The sequence below is a fragment of the Brachyistius frenatus genome, unplaced genomic scaffold (genome assembly GCF_029030835.1).
Source record: "Brachyistius frenatus isolate BFR_SWC_R1_liver_20210118 unplaced genomic scaffold, ASM2903083v1 Contig_4, whole genome shotgun sequence".
Taxonomy (NCBI): Eukaryota; Metazoa; Chordata; class Actinopteri; family Embiotocidae; genus Brachyistius; species Brachyistius frenatus.
The window spans coordinates 4,877,168-4,893,629 of record NW_027210603.1 but is presented as its reverse complement, the minus strand read 5'-3'; the positions used below and the strand labels follow the sequence as shown (position 1 = coordinate 4,893,629).

At 40.4% G+C, this 16,462-nt stretch overlaps 2 protein-coding genes across 5 annotated transcripts; both read right to left on the bottom strand.

Moving 5' to 3' along the window:
• Positions 1-506: 506 nt before the first annotated feature.
• On the bottom strand, positions 507-7,198 carry myorg (myogenesis regulating glycosidase). Of its 4 annotated transcripts, none has more exons than XM_069711793.1 (3): positions 7,117-7,198; positions 4,211-4,589; positions 507-4,037 (listed from the first exon to the last, which is right to left on the bottom strand). In XM_069711793.1, exons 2-3 carry the CDS (start codon positions 4,471-4,473, stop codon positions 2,246-2,248), a joined length of 2,055 nt encoding a protein of 684 aa, XP_069567894.1. In that variant the 5' UTR covers positions 4,474-4,589; positions 7,117-7,198; the 3' UTR covers positions 507-2,245. The 4 variants fall into 4 exon arrangements, with proteins under 4 accessions (XP_069567894.1, XP_069567877.1, XP_069567886.1 ...); XM_069711776.1 differs by lacking the exon at positions 7,117-7,198 and adding an exon at positions 6,921-7,104; XM_069711785.1 differs by lacking the exon at positions 7,117-7,198 and adding an exon at positions 6,950-7,104.
• A 3,440-nt stretch (positions 7,199-10,638) lies between these two features.
• Positions 10,639-16,297, bottom strand: LOC138630825 (BOS complex subunit ncln). The gene is made up of 15 exons (XM_069715404.1): positions 16,159-16,297; positions 14,323-14,513; positions 13,918-14,062; positions 13,636-13,733; positions 13,416-13,493; positions 13,158-13,261; positions 12,820-12,908; positions 12,595-12,734; positions 12,324-12,502; positions 12,123-12,210; positions 11,974-12,012; positions 11,445-11,617; positions 11,280-11,333; positions 11,123-11,201; positions 10,639-10,968 (listed from the first exon to the last, which is right to left on the bottom strand). Exons 1-15 carry the CDS (start codon positions 16,295-16,297, stop codon positions 10,912-10,914), a joined length of 1,653 nt encoding a protein of 550 aa, XP_069571505.1. The 3' UTR covers positions 10,639-10,911.
• Positions 16,298-16,462: the final 165 nt, after the last annotated feature.

Genomic DNA, 16,462 nt, shown 5'->3' with positions numbered 1-16,462 from the left:
TGCACTTTGAAATCAATGCAGCCTTTTAGTCACATGCAAATATTGCTGATAATCACTTATAACAAACAGCGCACACTGGGTTAAAAAAAAAACCAACCAGCCAAAAGCACAGAAACCTTCAGTCCAAGATGAAGACTCTGTCTCATCCCAAAGCAAGACAGTCTGAGACAGAAATAGCCTGAGAGATTGGCCTGGCCCAGATGCTAAGTGAGAAGTGCTATAAATAGGAAGTGTTGTTGTGATGAAACCATGTCAAAAGGCACAAACAGCTGGGGTCAACACGGGAGACACATGTCGAAGGCACAAGTCAACAAGAGGCTGCATAATGTGTGAAAAGCAGAAGACATGAACATGTTTCAAATGAGCAAATTGCACAATAAGTAGGTGGACACTGTTTTAGCTTAAAGTCAAAACACATTATTTTTCATTGCAGCTTCAAAACCAATCAGTCAATCTCAACATTTCTTAAAAAGCTATTAACAACCACAGGAAGTCAAAGATGGACGTTATTAAACTGAATAATTTATGCATTTATTCATTTTTATGAAAGATTTATAATACTTTTAATTATGTCAGAAAGATATTTTTAAAACATTGTAATAAGATGACCCATACTTTGTGAGTGACAGTCAGTGGAATATGCTGCCTCACCCCTAGTTTGATGAAAATACCAATATCTGTTTCATCTCTGGATGATATCATACATGATTTTACATGATGTTCTTTGATCTAGAACTGTGAAAAAAAAATCATTTGCAGCTACATGCTGGAAAATTCAAGGGAAATGTCATGTCTGAAGATCACCATGTTCTGCAACACTCAGTTGACCCCATAAAGAGTTAACCTACCAAAAACATTAGCTAATAATCAATAAGAATTATAATAAATGCATAGAAAAAAAAGAAAAAAAAACTACATAGCCCTTATTATTAACACAATGCCCTTAAGAATATTGGTGCAGTTCAAATATTCACATTAACAAAACACAATACTACCATTTAATGTGATAATTAGATGATGCTAAATTCCCAACACATACCATAGACATCAAATAACTATTATGTATTTTAATTGTGTTTCCGAATTAGAAAAAATTTAAACAAATTGCTACAAAAATGCTCATTATTTTGGACGTGGCCTTTATTTAATGCATTAGACATTATAGTATTACTAGCTGTTCAGCTGCAGTCACAGTCAGCAGAGCACGTTAAAAATAGTTAGCACACACTTCAAACACACGACAACCTGAGAAAGCAGTTACAGTACCTGAGGAGGAGCATAAAATATTTAGGACCTAATAAAAGGCATCTTCTTCTGGGCTAAGAGTAGTTACACGACACTGTGTAACACAAATGAGGGCACAGGCAGTTTGCAATGATTAAACCTCAAGCATTCATCCTGATAAGTGAAGCATAAAACCTGAAAAGTATCTGGAGCAGAAGAGTAGAGCAGTCGTTAGCATCGCAGAAAAGCAGAATATGTCAAGTTTTTATGTAGCCTACAATCTGCTTAATGATAATAAAGACACATGTGTAGTTGTCCTCCCACAATACAGTCTGTTTGGTTTCAGCTGAAATTCAAAGTGCTGCGAGACTCAAAAATATAACAGCTTTATGGCATACACTAGCAATCATGCCTTATTTAGTTCACAGCTTGTATATTCCCTTTTTCAAAGTTTCACAAAAATGACTTGTAGGCATTTAAAGCAACACAACACAGCTTTACAATTTTTCCTAAGCATAAAAATGCTTAATTAATTAGCTTTAAAACAAACCCTTATTATATTAACACACTGGGACAACAGTCTTACTGAGTCTGGCATGACCAGTAGCTGGCTGCTATCTACACAAATACTGCAGCATAACTGATTTATGTCTATGACTCTCTTGTGTTACTGTTGTATTACATTTTACCATTCCTCATTAACCTGTAAGCAAAGTCAGCAAAAGTTACATGACCTCCCTTTAAAGGACACTTGGCTATCTGTTATTAAACTGCAGAATACTATAAAAGTTTGAATGAAATGGAAAATCATAAATTAGGATGAGGTTTTTGATTGATGCAACTTCACATTTGTGAAGTAATGTGGTGTTAAAACTTAAATTCCTTTTTAAAGTCTTGTTGCACAAAAGCTGTTCCATATTAAACTTTTTCATATAATGTCTCTCCTGTCAACCATGAAAGATTACCTCATCTCGCAAGCAAACTGGAGCATAGTCTAATTAAGTCTGTCATTTTCTTCTTGCTACACCCAAACAAAGTAGGCAATTTCATCCAGGTCTACAGGATAGTCTGTGAGGTGCAGCGGCTCCTTGATATCAAATCTCTCCCCCTTGTAGCTTCTCCAACGGCCGGCAGGGAGGTAGATGTCTCGCTCTTGCTTTCCAGGCTCTAAAACCGGGGCTACCATGAGGTCATCTCCAATCAGGAACTGGGAGTCGATTTTATAGGCTGTCTCATCACCTGTGGCAATCCACCACAGGGGCCGGATGATTGGGTCCCCGGTGTCCAGCACCTCGCCAGCCAGCTCCAGGACCCGCGGCGCTACAATACTTTCGTGGAGGGCTGTGTATTTCCGGGCAATTTCAACTACCTCGTTGTCGTATTCCCACGGCGGAATAGAGAACTGCATGGAGGGCATGAAGGCTGACAGCTCCAACCAGCGGATATAGAGTTCTCGATCAGGTAATGCACGATTTCCATCAGTGCGGTTCAGATAGGCATTCCCCCCGATCATGTCGGGTAGAATGAACTGATAGCCCAGGATGCTGATGGTGAGCACTGTGGGAATAAGAGATTTGAGACCCAACTCATAGCCCCACACAGAGTCTCTGTCAATTGGTCTGAAGAAGCAGGATATGTTCTGGGACTGGTAACCACTCCGCAGCTCGGCTCTATCATTGTAGGGAATCGCCATTTCTGTGTAACGTCTTGTGAAGAAGCTTGGGTCCCGAATGGGAGTCCTAGTACTAAATTTCCACGGTAAATAGTTGGTCTCTCCTGCATCGAATTTAAAAGAGGACACCCCGTACCTGGAGCTCAGTGAACGTAGCTGGGAGGAGAACCAATCACGGGCTTCTGGGTTTGTGAAGTCCAAAATGCCGCCGATGCCATTCCACCAACGCACCAAGGCAGGCAGCCGGCCTGTCGGCTCTTGGACAAACAACCTCCTTTCTACACAGGTATGGAAGTTCTCTGAGTCATAGTTAACAAAAGGGTGGATCCAAAGAGACACCAGAAATCCATCTGATTTCAGCTTTTGGAACATGGCTGAGGCATTCGGAAACTTTGTAGTGTCAAACTCAAATTCCCCGTAGCGGCTGGTGTAGCGGTCATCTAGTTCCAGGTGGCTACAGTTGAAGTTATGCTTGCGGATGCTGGCGGCATACGTCAAGATTTTCTCCTGGTCAATGTCAGTTTTATGTAATGCCCAGGTGGACCAGATAGGATGCCGAAACATGGCTTTGGCGGGCACTTTGTTGGGTTTATTGAAGTATCGGCGGACCATGTACTTGTGTATTGATGTCACATCCGAGCCCACACAAACTCTGTAGCTAAGTTCAGCACATGGCGCCTCCCCTGGGTTTGGCTTGAAGGGACTATCATTGTATCGTGCCTGGAAGTACATGGTCTTCTCCGTGTTGTTCCAGCCCAGGTGGAAGGGCACAGAGTTGTTGATCTTGATGGCCGTAGCATTGGACGAAAGCCAGTAACTCTCCAAAATTCCACCAAATTCGTTACGGTTTTTGTAGATGTCACTAGTAACAAAGGGTTTGGGAGCCTGTTGACCAGAAATGGAAATAGGCCAGTGCTGAATTGCTGACACTGCACCGCCATACCAGTGTGCAAACTTGTACGTCATGGCATGCTCAACAGATATGTCAGGAACCAGTTCCTCCCAACGCACACGGTAGCATTGCACAGTGTCCTTGGGTCGCACTGTCTCAATGAAGAAGTTTAGTTTCCTGTCAGTGGTGTGTCCACAGCTCAGCATCTCCCCTTCTTTAGAGCAGGAATCCAAATCCAGAGTACCTGATCTGCCAAGGTTTAAAAACATTTATATTTCCACGCTTTCTCACTTAATACCAACTTCACATTTCCTTTAAATGACAACAAGGTTCATTTAAGGACAATTAAAAATTGAAATTGTACATTTATATTTCACATCAATTTTCCAAACTCATTTCAATAACAACCTAAAAATACCAACCTGAAGTCCATCCTGAAAACAATGGAGCCTCCCTGGTTGCGGATAATGTAGCCATCTTTATTCAGATCCAGCAGCTGAGTTTTAAGCAGCTCAGCTTTGCGTAGAGAGGCGATGTAATAACACCACGCGGTCACGGCTGCAATCAACAGCACCAGGCCGATTACTCCGGCTCCGACTAAGGGTCGAGTGTCCTTGCTGTGTTTCTGCTTGGGGATAACATCTGTAATTGTGCCCCCCGCTCCTCCTGGCACTACTTGGTACATGACTTGTGCTGTTCAGTGGGCAAAACAGAGAGTTTATGCTCCACAGATCATCAAAGTGCTTTGCAGGGAGCCTCTTTTGTTGGACTCTGGCCCTGCTGTCACATCTGTTTTCCTGCCTGTCATGAGAATGAGATAACAGAGTCAGAGTTGAGGTCTCCACACAATATTTGCATATCTCATATTAACACTACATTTTAGGAGTGTTTTCAAAATATAGTTAATATTTAATAAGGTTTTGTACAGTTAATTCACCTACTATTGCTTATCAGTTGTCAATCTTCAGAATATATTGATTTAGAGACATCCAGGAAAACAATCCCAGCCAGATCACTGTGTTGAGACATGTGCTCAGTCTTTCTTGTTTTCCTGTCAGTTCAAAGCCTCCATTACATTTCTGGGATTGTGTTACACGTCCTGCATTGCTGAACAAAGTTATTTCACAGCACTTAAAGGTATTACGGTGTCAGGATGTAAACTTTAAAGAGGTGTTTGAGATTTAACAAAACTAATCTACTGCCAATTACCAATAAAAATATAAATTGGATGTTGCCAGCAGTAATTCTAACATATGAGTTCAATTGAAAAGAGACTCATTTGTATGTAAGGAAGTAGACACGCAGGAAAGGGGATTTTGGCCTTAAACCTCTGCCAGTGTCAAGAAGGAAAGGAAAGAATACTAAACACCGTTCTCTATCAAGCCAGACTAACCAAAACTGGAAGTAACCTGGATCATTCTATTATAGTTTGACAACATCAGTAACAAACACAGAAAAGACTCAGATCCATTTGTATTGCATGCACCTCACTGTACCTCCCATTAGGGATACAGGAGAACATTTTATGGGTAATTAACTTGCTGATGTTAGTTATTGTGGCTTGAACCAATCAGAAGAGATTTGATTACAATATAAAGCCGAGTGTGGGGAGTTCATTTCTCTTACCAACTTCCCTGCTTGCTGACTCCTAACTGCAGTTGACCATCATGCTCTGCCCTGCACGGCAGCAGGGGTCAATAATAAAAAATGTTGGCTATTACTTAGCAATCTAATTGACTAATTCTGTGTTTAGCCACCCTTAGTATAGATTTCCCCCAACAACAGGAGTGATAACATGAGCCCATTATTAATTAACAATGAACTAACTGTTGGTTCCTTGGAGATGAGCTCAGGCTGCTGGACTCAGGGAGGAACAATAACCAGGAGAGTCATTAGATGATTACACTAAGCCAAATCACTTTTTTATTTTTATTTATTGGAAATATGCAAAGACTGAACCATAGCAATCTGCGATTTAATATTTGTATATCAGGCTGCAACTAACATTAACTTTTACAACCGATCAATCTGATGAATATTTTCTCCATTTATTAATTACATTTCAAATCCATTAATTATCAGAAAATTCTGTATGATAGCTTTCAAGAGCTCGAGATGATATCTTTATATTGGAAATTCTGATCAACCAACAGTCTGAAACACAAAGATATTGCATTGATTCAACAAATATTCAAGTTTGTTACTGCAGAAAAGAAGCTTTTTCTTTAAAACATTTTAACATTCAATAGATAGATAGATAGATAGATAGATAGATAGATAGATAGATAGATAGATAGATAGATAGATAGATAGATAGATAGTTACTTTATCAATTCCCACAAGGGGAATTTTTTTCGCTAGAGCAGCATTATAGATCCAGGAAAAGCAATAAAACAACAGAGTAAAAAATATTAAATATAAAAATGCACAATATATACAATAAAATAGAATAATATTAAATTAAACAATTAAATTAATCATTTAGTTGCCTTTTATTTAGTTGTTTTACAAAATAGATTGAGAAAAATCCAATAGTAGCCTCATGCAATGACTTACTGTAGGACCAAAAAGCAGGCCTGATCCATAATCAAAATTGTCCTTTAGTCGCTCAACTAATCAATGAATGGACTAATCGTTTGAGCTGTAATCCTGTTTTTTTACATAAATACAACGAAACTTTCATTCACACGCGTAGTGGGTTTTTTTTTTTTAAGTTTTTTTTTTTTTACATTAAACCGACAACAGAAAAGTATGAAAGTGTCAGACTGAGGCATTTCTTTGTTTATGCTGTGATCAGGGGGGTTCATATCTGCCATTTCAGCCGATTCCGTATCTGTACTGACGGGAAGAAAAATAAACACAGAAATGCTGATTCAGTTATTGCAGCTGTCTGAGAAAGTCGAACTACCTCCAAAAGTAGCTATGCGCGCGCGCGCGTGACTGTGGCTTGTTGCAGCATGTTGAATTTGTTATTTTTATGTTACAGAGCACCGAAACAGTTACATTAGCCTATGCATTGATGAGGCTGAGAAATTGTTCAAAATCCTATTTTTATCCACTGAATAAAAAAGTGCACTAGGGACACACATGCATTTCTATTGTAATGATCATGAAGAAGAAAATAAAGCATACTTTCTCATGTATCCATAACTTCTACATACATTTGGTCTGATGTATAGAAAGCTGGTGTTGTCTTGCGCCTTGGTGGGTGGTGCGAGAAAGTTAACTGAAGAAAAAAACAACACGGGATCCGCACGCGCGCTATCGCTATCGCTTATGTCCACGCAGGGTTTTTTTCAGCTCGTTCGTTAAAATAGTTTTTGCCTACCGGTCAGCAGCGGTCCCCCTGGCAGCTCAGAGTGAAACTTGTTTGCCAGAGTTGACAGAAAAAGACGGAGAGGAATCAAAGCGCGTTGCTGCGTATCCGCCTCGTGTACGCCCACAACATCATGGGAAATGTAGTTCCAAGAGAAGAGCCTTTATTCTGCAGTGTTGCATGGTTTAAGAACATCACACGGGTTGAAATACTTCACTTAACACATTACAGTTTGTATAGCGAGAGAGAGAAAAATATGACAAAACTGACTTTTTACAGAAAAAGAAGTTTGCAAAGTAAGAAAAAGGCTTCCTATATTACTGCGGGGGTTAACATCTACAGTATATGTAACTACATGCAATAAAGTGACTCTGTAATGGTTCTATCTGTGCAGGTTTTACTGGAAGAAAGTATCTAAAATAAGTATGTGTTTCCTCTGAGTAAAGTTTCATTGTTTGCAGCACTATTCTGTTTTAGCCCTTCAAACGTGCAATAAATAATTCCTATATCACATGAAGAAAAGTATCCCTCTAATAGCACATTACAATTTTAATGTCACACACAGCACATTAGGGCCACAGTGCTTCACTCAATCTGCTCCTCACAAGCCCCTTGTGGTAAGATCTTTGCTGCTGATTTAGTACTAAGTGTGTCCATGCTGCACAGAGATAATAGTGTTGAGGGTGACGCTGTACATTATTCACTCTTACACTTTGTCTCACTGGGTTAATTAGCAGTGAATTAAACAATAGTTAATAATCCCTCATTTTGCTGGAGAATCCCAGCAGGTTCCCTCAAGGACCTCCGCAAGGCAAGTTCCAAAAACCCACTTTGGAAGTCTTTGCTCAGATAGTCCTAATAAAGGCACTCAGACACAAACTCCGGGTGTATGATGTAGTGCCCGGCTTGGTAGGGTTTCACCACATGGAAGCAGCTGTAGCAACTACTGTGGAGAAAGAACAAGAGCAGAAATGAAACCTCAATGTTTAAGGCACAATAAGACAAATGAGATGCGTGCTTTTTGTTCATTCAACACCACAGCTAAGTGAATACCTGCGATCCAGAGAGCTGTTAGAACGATACCGCTGGTACTGTGTTGGTGGAAAGAGGTGAGAAGCGGCAGGTGGGTTGCTGGTTTGGAGTCTTGTTAGAAGCTGAGCTCCTGCATGTTGCCTATTGAAAACAGTGTTATTCTAGTTTTTTTAATTATAAAAACAAGAGAATCACTCATCAGTCAACAATGTTCATCAACTCATCCAGTGTTTTAAGAGTCAAAAGGCCACAAGAAGAGGTCAAAGGTCATTTTTTTACCTGCATTGCTCTGCTGAGAGGGGATGGACATTCCTCTGATAATCCACTCTCCTGCAAAGAGAATCAATCTGAATTGGTGTGTATTTATCTGTGGACCACAGACTGAGATGTTAATAATACCTTTGGGGCATCTTCAAAGCGGTGTGGAGCTGAGTGGCAGTGCCAGCAGGAGACTCCGTCAGCTGTTGTTTCTGCAGTCTGTCAGCAGAGGGCAGAGCTTGTAGGGTGGAGGAGTTAAAAGGGGGCATGTTTTGAGGTCTGGCTGCCTTCGCTGTGTTTACAGAATTGTCATGGCAAGTTGTAACAGGACTATGAAATGACAAATGTCTGACAGGGGGGAAGCGAGGACGTCCGGTGTCCACAGGGGTCGAGGGATGTGGTTGTGTGCGGGGTGACCTGTAGCTGGGTTGAAGACTCCGGGGAAACAGAAAATCCTGGGACGGGCCAGGAAAGAAAGGCAAAAAAAGATGTCTGTCACAGATTTGTCGCACACATTGACCTCAGTTTCCTCTTTACATGTTTTGTATCTCACATGTAAATACTTTTTTTCATTTTATTTTCTTTATTCTTGTCTGAGATGATTCCTCTCAGATGTCCCTCTCAGTAACATTGTATTGTGCACCAAACAGTAAAGATTCAGGTGACAAAATTCCATTTTATATCTCTTAAATGGTTTTCTCTTTGTATTATTATCATTATAATACACTGAATACCGTGAAAGGGTGAGACAGTGCAGTGCAAACTAAAAAATTTTTGCATATGTCGCCTCTCTCCTGCATAAGTTTTGCTTTGTTTTTTTCCTTACTAGGCTGATTATACCCCTTTTAGCTCTGTTTACTCCTGGATGAATATATATAGGCATGAAGGAAGTACTGAATAATAAATGGGACACAGCTTTCCCCATGCACAGAGAAATGTAAACAATTCGTACAAGACACCTCAGCATGGCCAAATGAAGAACAATGCATTGGGTGTAAGCAATAAGTGACCCAGTTAGTCCTGTCTGACCTTAAATGCACCATATTTTTCTGGATTAAATAGAGTAACGAACTACCACTTGTCAATTTCTAGAGAGTAATTTTTCAACACATCTGTGCACAATCACATGTAATTACCCTGTCCAGTCAACCTCTCAGTGCAGCAGGCTGTGCGTCTTACCGGTCGGGGCTGGGGGTTGTTCCTGCGGTGGGCAGAGGTGGGTCGAAGTTGTGCTCGTTTCGCCCTGCCGGGAGAGCTGAACTGCTCTCTGTACATTGTGATATAGAGCTCGGGAACCATCTTCGCTGACTGCCTTACTTATTTTCCACTGCTTGCTTCAAGTCTGCCTGAAAGTCAAACAGCATCCTTCTCCTCCCCTGTCACCTGTTAGCTCCACCCCTTTCCCCCATCTCCCTGCACCTCCTGGTTTTATTTCATTTTTTTGTTTTTTAAGTTGTTTAACATGTGTGGGGTTTATTGCTGCTGGGTTGTGCATGCTACCTATTTTGCTGCTATAAATTACTTATGATGTGTGTAGTGTATCACAACCCCGTTTTGCATCAGCAGTTATAAATCCTCCATGGATCCTAGTCAGCCACCAAATAAATACAACTTTTTGTTTAACCTGTAGCTATTATGATGAATCTACTCTGTTGGTAGTAGAAACAAGTTAAGAGCATCCCTGCTGAAGCAGAACAATTTTGTGCTACCTGAGCGCTCGGACACTAATCCTCCTAAGCTCTGGGCCCCCTGCAGAGACACACATACCTGGGGTCACTGTCCATGACCTACTTCCCTCCCAGGGGTCCTTACCAACAAGCAGCACTGATCTCAGACACTGAGGCTCAGTTTGTTTCGCTGCCTTGTACTTGAAACAGACTTGGTCTTATCAGATCTGCCGAACAAGAGCAAACCAGTGAAGGAATGGGACTTCTAAGAATCTCCCACCACTATCCACCGTCACCTCTATTCACTGTGAGCATGCCACATAAGCATTAATAATTCACCAAGCGCTGTAGGGTGCCTTTGTGTCTCCAGCGCTCTCACTGAGTTATCTGTGACAGGAACTGGATGTTCATACACTGCAGTGGTTGGGTCTTGTTTGACAGCCATGTTAAGCCCAGTCAAATCCATGACAACAGATGCAAAGCAGAGGACATGAGCAATCATAGTAATGATGAGACAGGAACGTCCTTGACGGGTACTTGAATCAGATCCAAGCTGTGGTTTGTGTTCCCAGCTTTGATACCAAACTCTTTCTTTCTTTATTTTGTTCACAAACAACCATTTCCAAGTCTGCTCATATTTTTCACAGCTCAATGACTTTGGGTATAGTGAAAGGTACAAACATCTTTAAAACACTCTACATTTCAAAGCAAAAGCACACTTTATAGGGGGACTCGGAGAGGATTCAGAGTGCTTTCATGGCCTGCGCAGACAGTGAAGCAAATGTCCAACATGGGTTGAGCAGACTTCAAAGGCCTTGTCATAGACTCAGTATTCATAGTCTTACAGTATTTACTGGTGCTTGGATTTCACTGCTGCTTTCAGTTTAGTGTAGAGATAACCAAAATTCTGTAAAAGAGAAAGAGCAGAAAATAAACCAGACATATAATTTTTTTTTAAATATATCTATCAGTGCTTTGAAACTATATGAAACATATAAGGTTCAGCGCTGTCTGAAAAGAATGCAAAAATACAATATGAATGGAAAAGAGTATTTACAAACCTGGATTGCGTAGTAAACAATCCCCAAATAAGCAGCAATGCAGCCACCTAGGAAGAGATCAAAGGCTGCTGGCTTCACTCTAAAAAAAAGAAAAATGTGTGTCAGTGTCCAAATGTCTCATTGAATTTAACATGTCCACAAAAACACGGATATTTACCTGTACATCACTATTGGCTGGTTCATTTGATCAAAAAAGGTAATGTCAGGGTCCCTGTATGAAGAAATATTATGAATCATTTTATTTATTTGATCTCTTTCTTCCATATTGCTCAGAGCACTGAGAAGACATCACATTATTTTGAACTACGGCTGTATTCGTCACCTCTTGTCCTGTCGGAAGGTCTGTCTGTGGACCTGCTGCAGGTAACGTTTGAATTCGTGCTCCAGTGAGCTGACGAGCAGGACATGACTGGGCTCCTTATCCAGCAGCTGGGTGGCTCGAGGGACCGACGTCAAGTAGGACATCAGACTGGAGACTCGAGTCTCCTGAAAGTCCTGCATCAAGAATATTTAGTGGATGTGGGTTCACAGAGGGGGGAAAAGGTGGGAAACATCCTATGTGTCATCAGATAGAATAAAAGTTACTTTATGTCAAGGAGTCTGAATTTTTAGTCATAAAAGACGCAGTTGGGAATTTACTGTTTCATAAATCAAGCTGTTACTGTTTTTACACTCAAAACGTGTTGAAATAAACAGCACCTCATATATTGAAATGCCCCTGATATTCAAAAGAACCCATTGAACAAGCCGAGGTTAGTATGCAGACCCAGGCTGATGATGTAATGTCTATATATTAACACCAGAGGTCAGCACTTGTCCTTGCATATTGACCAAAATCATCAGGAACTCACCAGTTGGCCTTTGAAAACCTGCACATCCTTTGGTGAACCCTTGTGGAGAATAATACAGTAATCACACATTAACATGCTATAAAAAGATCAAATGATGGAGACAGTTTCTGTTTTCATGTCTATCCAATAGGTTGTGTGTATTGATTCACCTTGTCAGAGAGATTGTACATATACCGGCCCAGTGCTTCTGCTATGATGATGCCATTACGCTTAAGTTTTCTGAAATCCACCTGTGACCTATGAGGTTATATTCACATAAGTCAATTATCTTTTTATGGACTGTGAAACTAAACCAACCCTTCAAGTATAGCTCAAATAATTCATCCTTATAAACTGAATTTACAATTTACATTGTGTCTAGTATAGAGCCACGCAGCTCAGATTTGGGATCTTCCACATGAGACAGAGTGAAGCCCAGGATCCTGCGGAGGCTGTAGCGCTCATGCTCCCAGGCTACTGTTGACTCCACAAGATTGATCTTCTTATGAACCAGTCCCACCTTCACCCAGGGAAATCTGGAGGAAACCACCTGCAGGACAAACAAAAGATAAAGGTGCACAAGGTGACTCTAACTGACAGGACTTGCCCATATTCACACATATTAACAGTTAATATGGTTACCTCTTCCAGCAGTTGAATGAAAGAGTGCATGGGAGTGTCAGGCTTCGGAGGGCGGGACACATGCATGTACAGCTCGTCACCGTTGGCCAGTGTGTCCAAACAGAGAACAAATGCCACATTGTCATGCAGCAGGCTGGACTCTGGAGGGAAAACATTTGGCTTAAATATAAATAATTCATATTCTCACATATTAGACAGCCCAGAAGTTTGAGACAGAAATGTTACCAGCATGGTCCAGGTTGTCTTCGATCCATCTCTTTGTGCCGAGAAAGTTGTATTTTCCTCCTCCAGCCAAGGAGAACATTAAATTATATCTAAAACACCAGAGAACAGTCAAACTATCAGGATTTCTATACATCACCAAACTGTATAAATATTTTCGCCAACACAATGGTGAAAAATCTGATATTTGAGTATGTCAATATGGCAGCGTGTGCCTTCATTGTAGGTTACTTTCTCAACAGTATCACACATAACACAAATTTTGGATCTCAAAGCTTCAAAGAAACACACATTGATCATCTCACATATGCTTTCTTATGTTAAAACTAACAGAAACTCACTGTGGTCTGGTGCTGGGGCTACTGTAAAGTTTCTGGAAGAGACGTGCCAGCTCCAGCAGGATCGTGACTCCACTCCCATTAGAGTCTGCTCCATATGACAACCACTATGTTGCACAGAAACATTACCATGTATGAGCCCAGTATTATACTGTATGTACTGACATACTAAAAAGGGACTGGATCAAACAATTCATCAGGTTGGAGCTCTGAAAACGGTGACCTACACTTCTCAATGAACTGTTTTTGCATGTGACTCACCGGTGCCAGCCCATAGGAGTCGTAGTGGGCAGTGATGACGATGGTGGGCGGATCCTCTCCTGCTCCAGGAAGCACTCCCTGAAATACACATCACCAGCCATAGAACTGAACGAAGAGGGAATCACAAGCAAAGTGTAAAACTGGCCAAAATTTAAAGAACTTCTGTCATAGCTGTTACTTCTCAATGTAGATAAAAGAAGGTATTGAGCTCCACACTCACCTCCAGTGTGACTATAGCATTATCAGTGGTGGCCTTAATAGCGGCATTGTTGCTCACCAAGATCTGAAAGGCTGTAGCTGTGACCATACTCCGAAGGACTGCCGACCATAAAAAAAAAAACACATTTTAATGGAAAGGTATTGCTGTCTTTTCAGTTTTTCTGTCTCTTCAGCTCTTCATATCCATTTTTGATCAAATATTCTCTCCTTTATCCCTTCAAATTGTATTTCAAATACTTCACGCATCCTCCATACTTCCATATATTCTACTGTATTTTTTTACCTCTGACAAATATGGATGAGGTCCGTGTGGCTGCAGTCTGCTTGACCTCTTCATACATATAGAGCAGCTGTTCGTCCTCGGGGGCTACATACACTGGCATGAGTGTTTCCTTCTGCAAACTCTCACTTTCACTCACCATAAAGGACTGAGAAAAAAAGGCAAACCAACTGGGTAAAGAAAGGACTGTTTTACGGTTAAGAACTGCCTGATAGCTCCCTTTCCTTTATGTTTTTTTTCTCATTTCTAGAGCAATTGTATCATATTCTGTGACAATACTTCACCAAACTGTTATCTTGTACTTTGGAGCAGAGAGATATTATTCTGAAAATGGTTTGATAAAATCTTTTTTTTTGTTCCCTTGCAGCTTGTCTTGAAGCACAAAACTGCCTTTAGATAACATATTACCTGTATCATGTCAGGGGAGATACTGGAGATATTTTGGGGCAGCAGGATCAGAATGGCAGCAGCATTTTGTCTCTGGGCCTCCAAGTATCTTTCTGTGGTCAAATCCGGCACCTTCATGATGACACAGCGGCGGGTCAACGATGGCTCTTCGGCTGAGCGTGCCTCGGCCACAACAATGGCTCCACGGCAACCTCAGCCAAAGAGACAGGGTAAGGCAAATCAAACAGACATATCAACTTGAGTGTCATACAAAAACAATTCTTCCTCTGGTTTTTTTTCCAAACAGAAAAGCATTTTTGTAAACTTTATTTGTCAAGAGAGCTCACACTTTCACCAGTCAAGGTTCATTCCCTCATAGTCAATGGCTATGTTTAGGTCACACGAACACCTAAAATTCATTATCTCATAACTCCATTGCATTTTTTTAAGATTAATAACTGCTCCATTAAAAAAACAAAAACAAATATGACACTAATGCAAAATCATGTTGATCTATTTTTAGTTCTAACACTGACATGTATAGAACCAAAAATATACAGACTGAAAAATATTCTGCTTAGAATTATAATTTGTTTTTAATAGGAATTTACCCAGTTCAATTTAACTCTGCGGATGATGTTGCAATTTTACAGATGTCGTGTAGGGGGCGGCGCCTGCAGGACTGCACCGAAGTCAAGGCAGAAAAACAGGAGGGAGATTCAAACGAAGAAGAACATCTATCAGACTCCGGTGTCGTCAGTTGCATATTCACTTAGAAGATTAGGTTGTTTTACTGCGTACAAGTTAAAGTCATTTAAGAATGTTTTATCATGTTTCGGTATTTTGCTGTTCACAAGAAGGTTACGAAGGATCAGAACTGGATGTTTATTCTCCGGTGAGTGTGTTTTCTGTTTTTCTCTGCAAACTTATACTGAACAGAGCTCGTGTTTGTTTTCATGACTCTGACTGCATTTTATTTTTCCAGTCACTGATTTTAGTTTGGTTTATGAAGGTTTACATTAGTAATGAGAGTGATAAAGAACTGTCTGCATGTTGAAGAAAAATTACATTAATTGAAAATCTTGTATATGCAGGTGGGGTTTTTTGTGTGGTGGATTTCTGAGGGAGGAAAGATGGTCGAAGTAATGGGGGCTCCTACTTGAACTGAAACTATATATATATATATTTAAAAAAAATTACTTTATTAAACTAAAACTTTAAAAAAAGAAATAGGAGGAGAAAATTAGCGTAGACTAATGAAAACATTTTGAACTGAGATTGTAACATTACCCAGGTATTAACAGAATCTGAATGATGGACAATTTAATTTCAGTTTCTTTTTTTCTTGCTATTTTATGGCTTTTAACTGTAGAATAAGTTGCACACAATTATCCAGCGTTTTTAAAGATTAGATCTACTCCCTCTCCATCACTGGCAAATCTTCCATTTTAAGATACATTTATTTTCCAAGTCTAAAGTTTAACAACTAGATGCAACACGTCCTTCTTCGCAAACTCCATTCGTGGTATTTGTTTGTCTTAAACTCAGATTTATGGTGAGCTCAAAGAAAGTCACTCAGCAGATTAATTTAAAAACAGCCTTCTAGTTTCAACATCTGAACACACTTCATTCTGCACAGTTAAGGTCAGATATGCAAATGAAGTAACAATAAACCAAAACCAATTTTGAGAAGAGGCTGACTTTAAATTTAGAAGCACTTAGCATTTTTCTCAACACAAAATTCTATCTGAGATGCGGTAAAGGAAAGTGATGTAACTTTCTTTTTTTTTACAATCATAGTACATTCATATCCAGGTGTGTCACAGTACAGTTTAGGGGAAGGAGACATGAGCTTACCATGCTTCTGATGTACCAGGTCGTACTGTTGCATCCTATAGGCAGTGAACTCATAGGAGGACACGGCAGGAAGAGCAGAGCCGTGCAGACACTGCACACAGAGCTGCAGCACAACAGCAGTGACGCTCAGCAACATCATGTCTCGTCTGGTTGGGATCTCAGTCTGTGAAGGGAGGTTGATGTTAGGCTAAATATGTTAAATAAGTCCAAATCTGTGTTCATTCACTCAAGCAGCCCAGAGTTGGTCAGATCAGTCGAGGGAGGAAGGATAGACAAACATCTATGCCCCTGTGCAAATTGCATC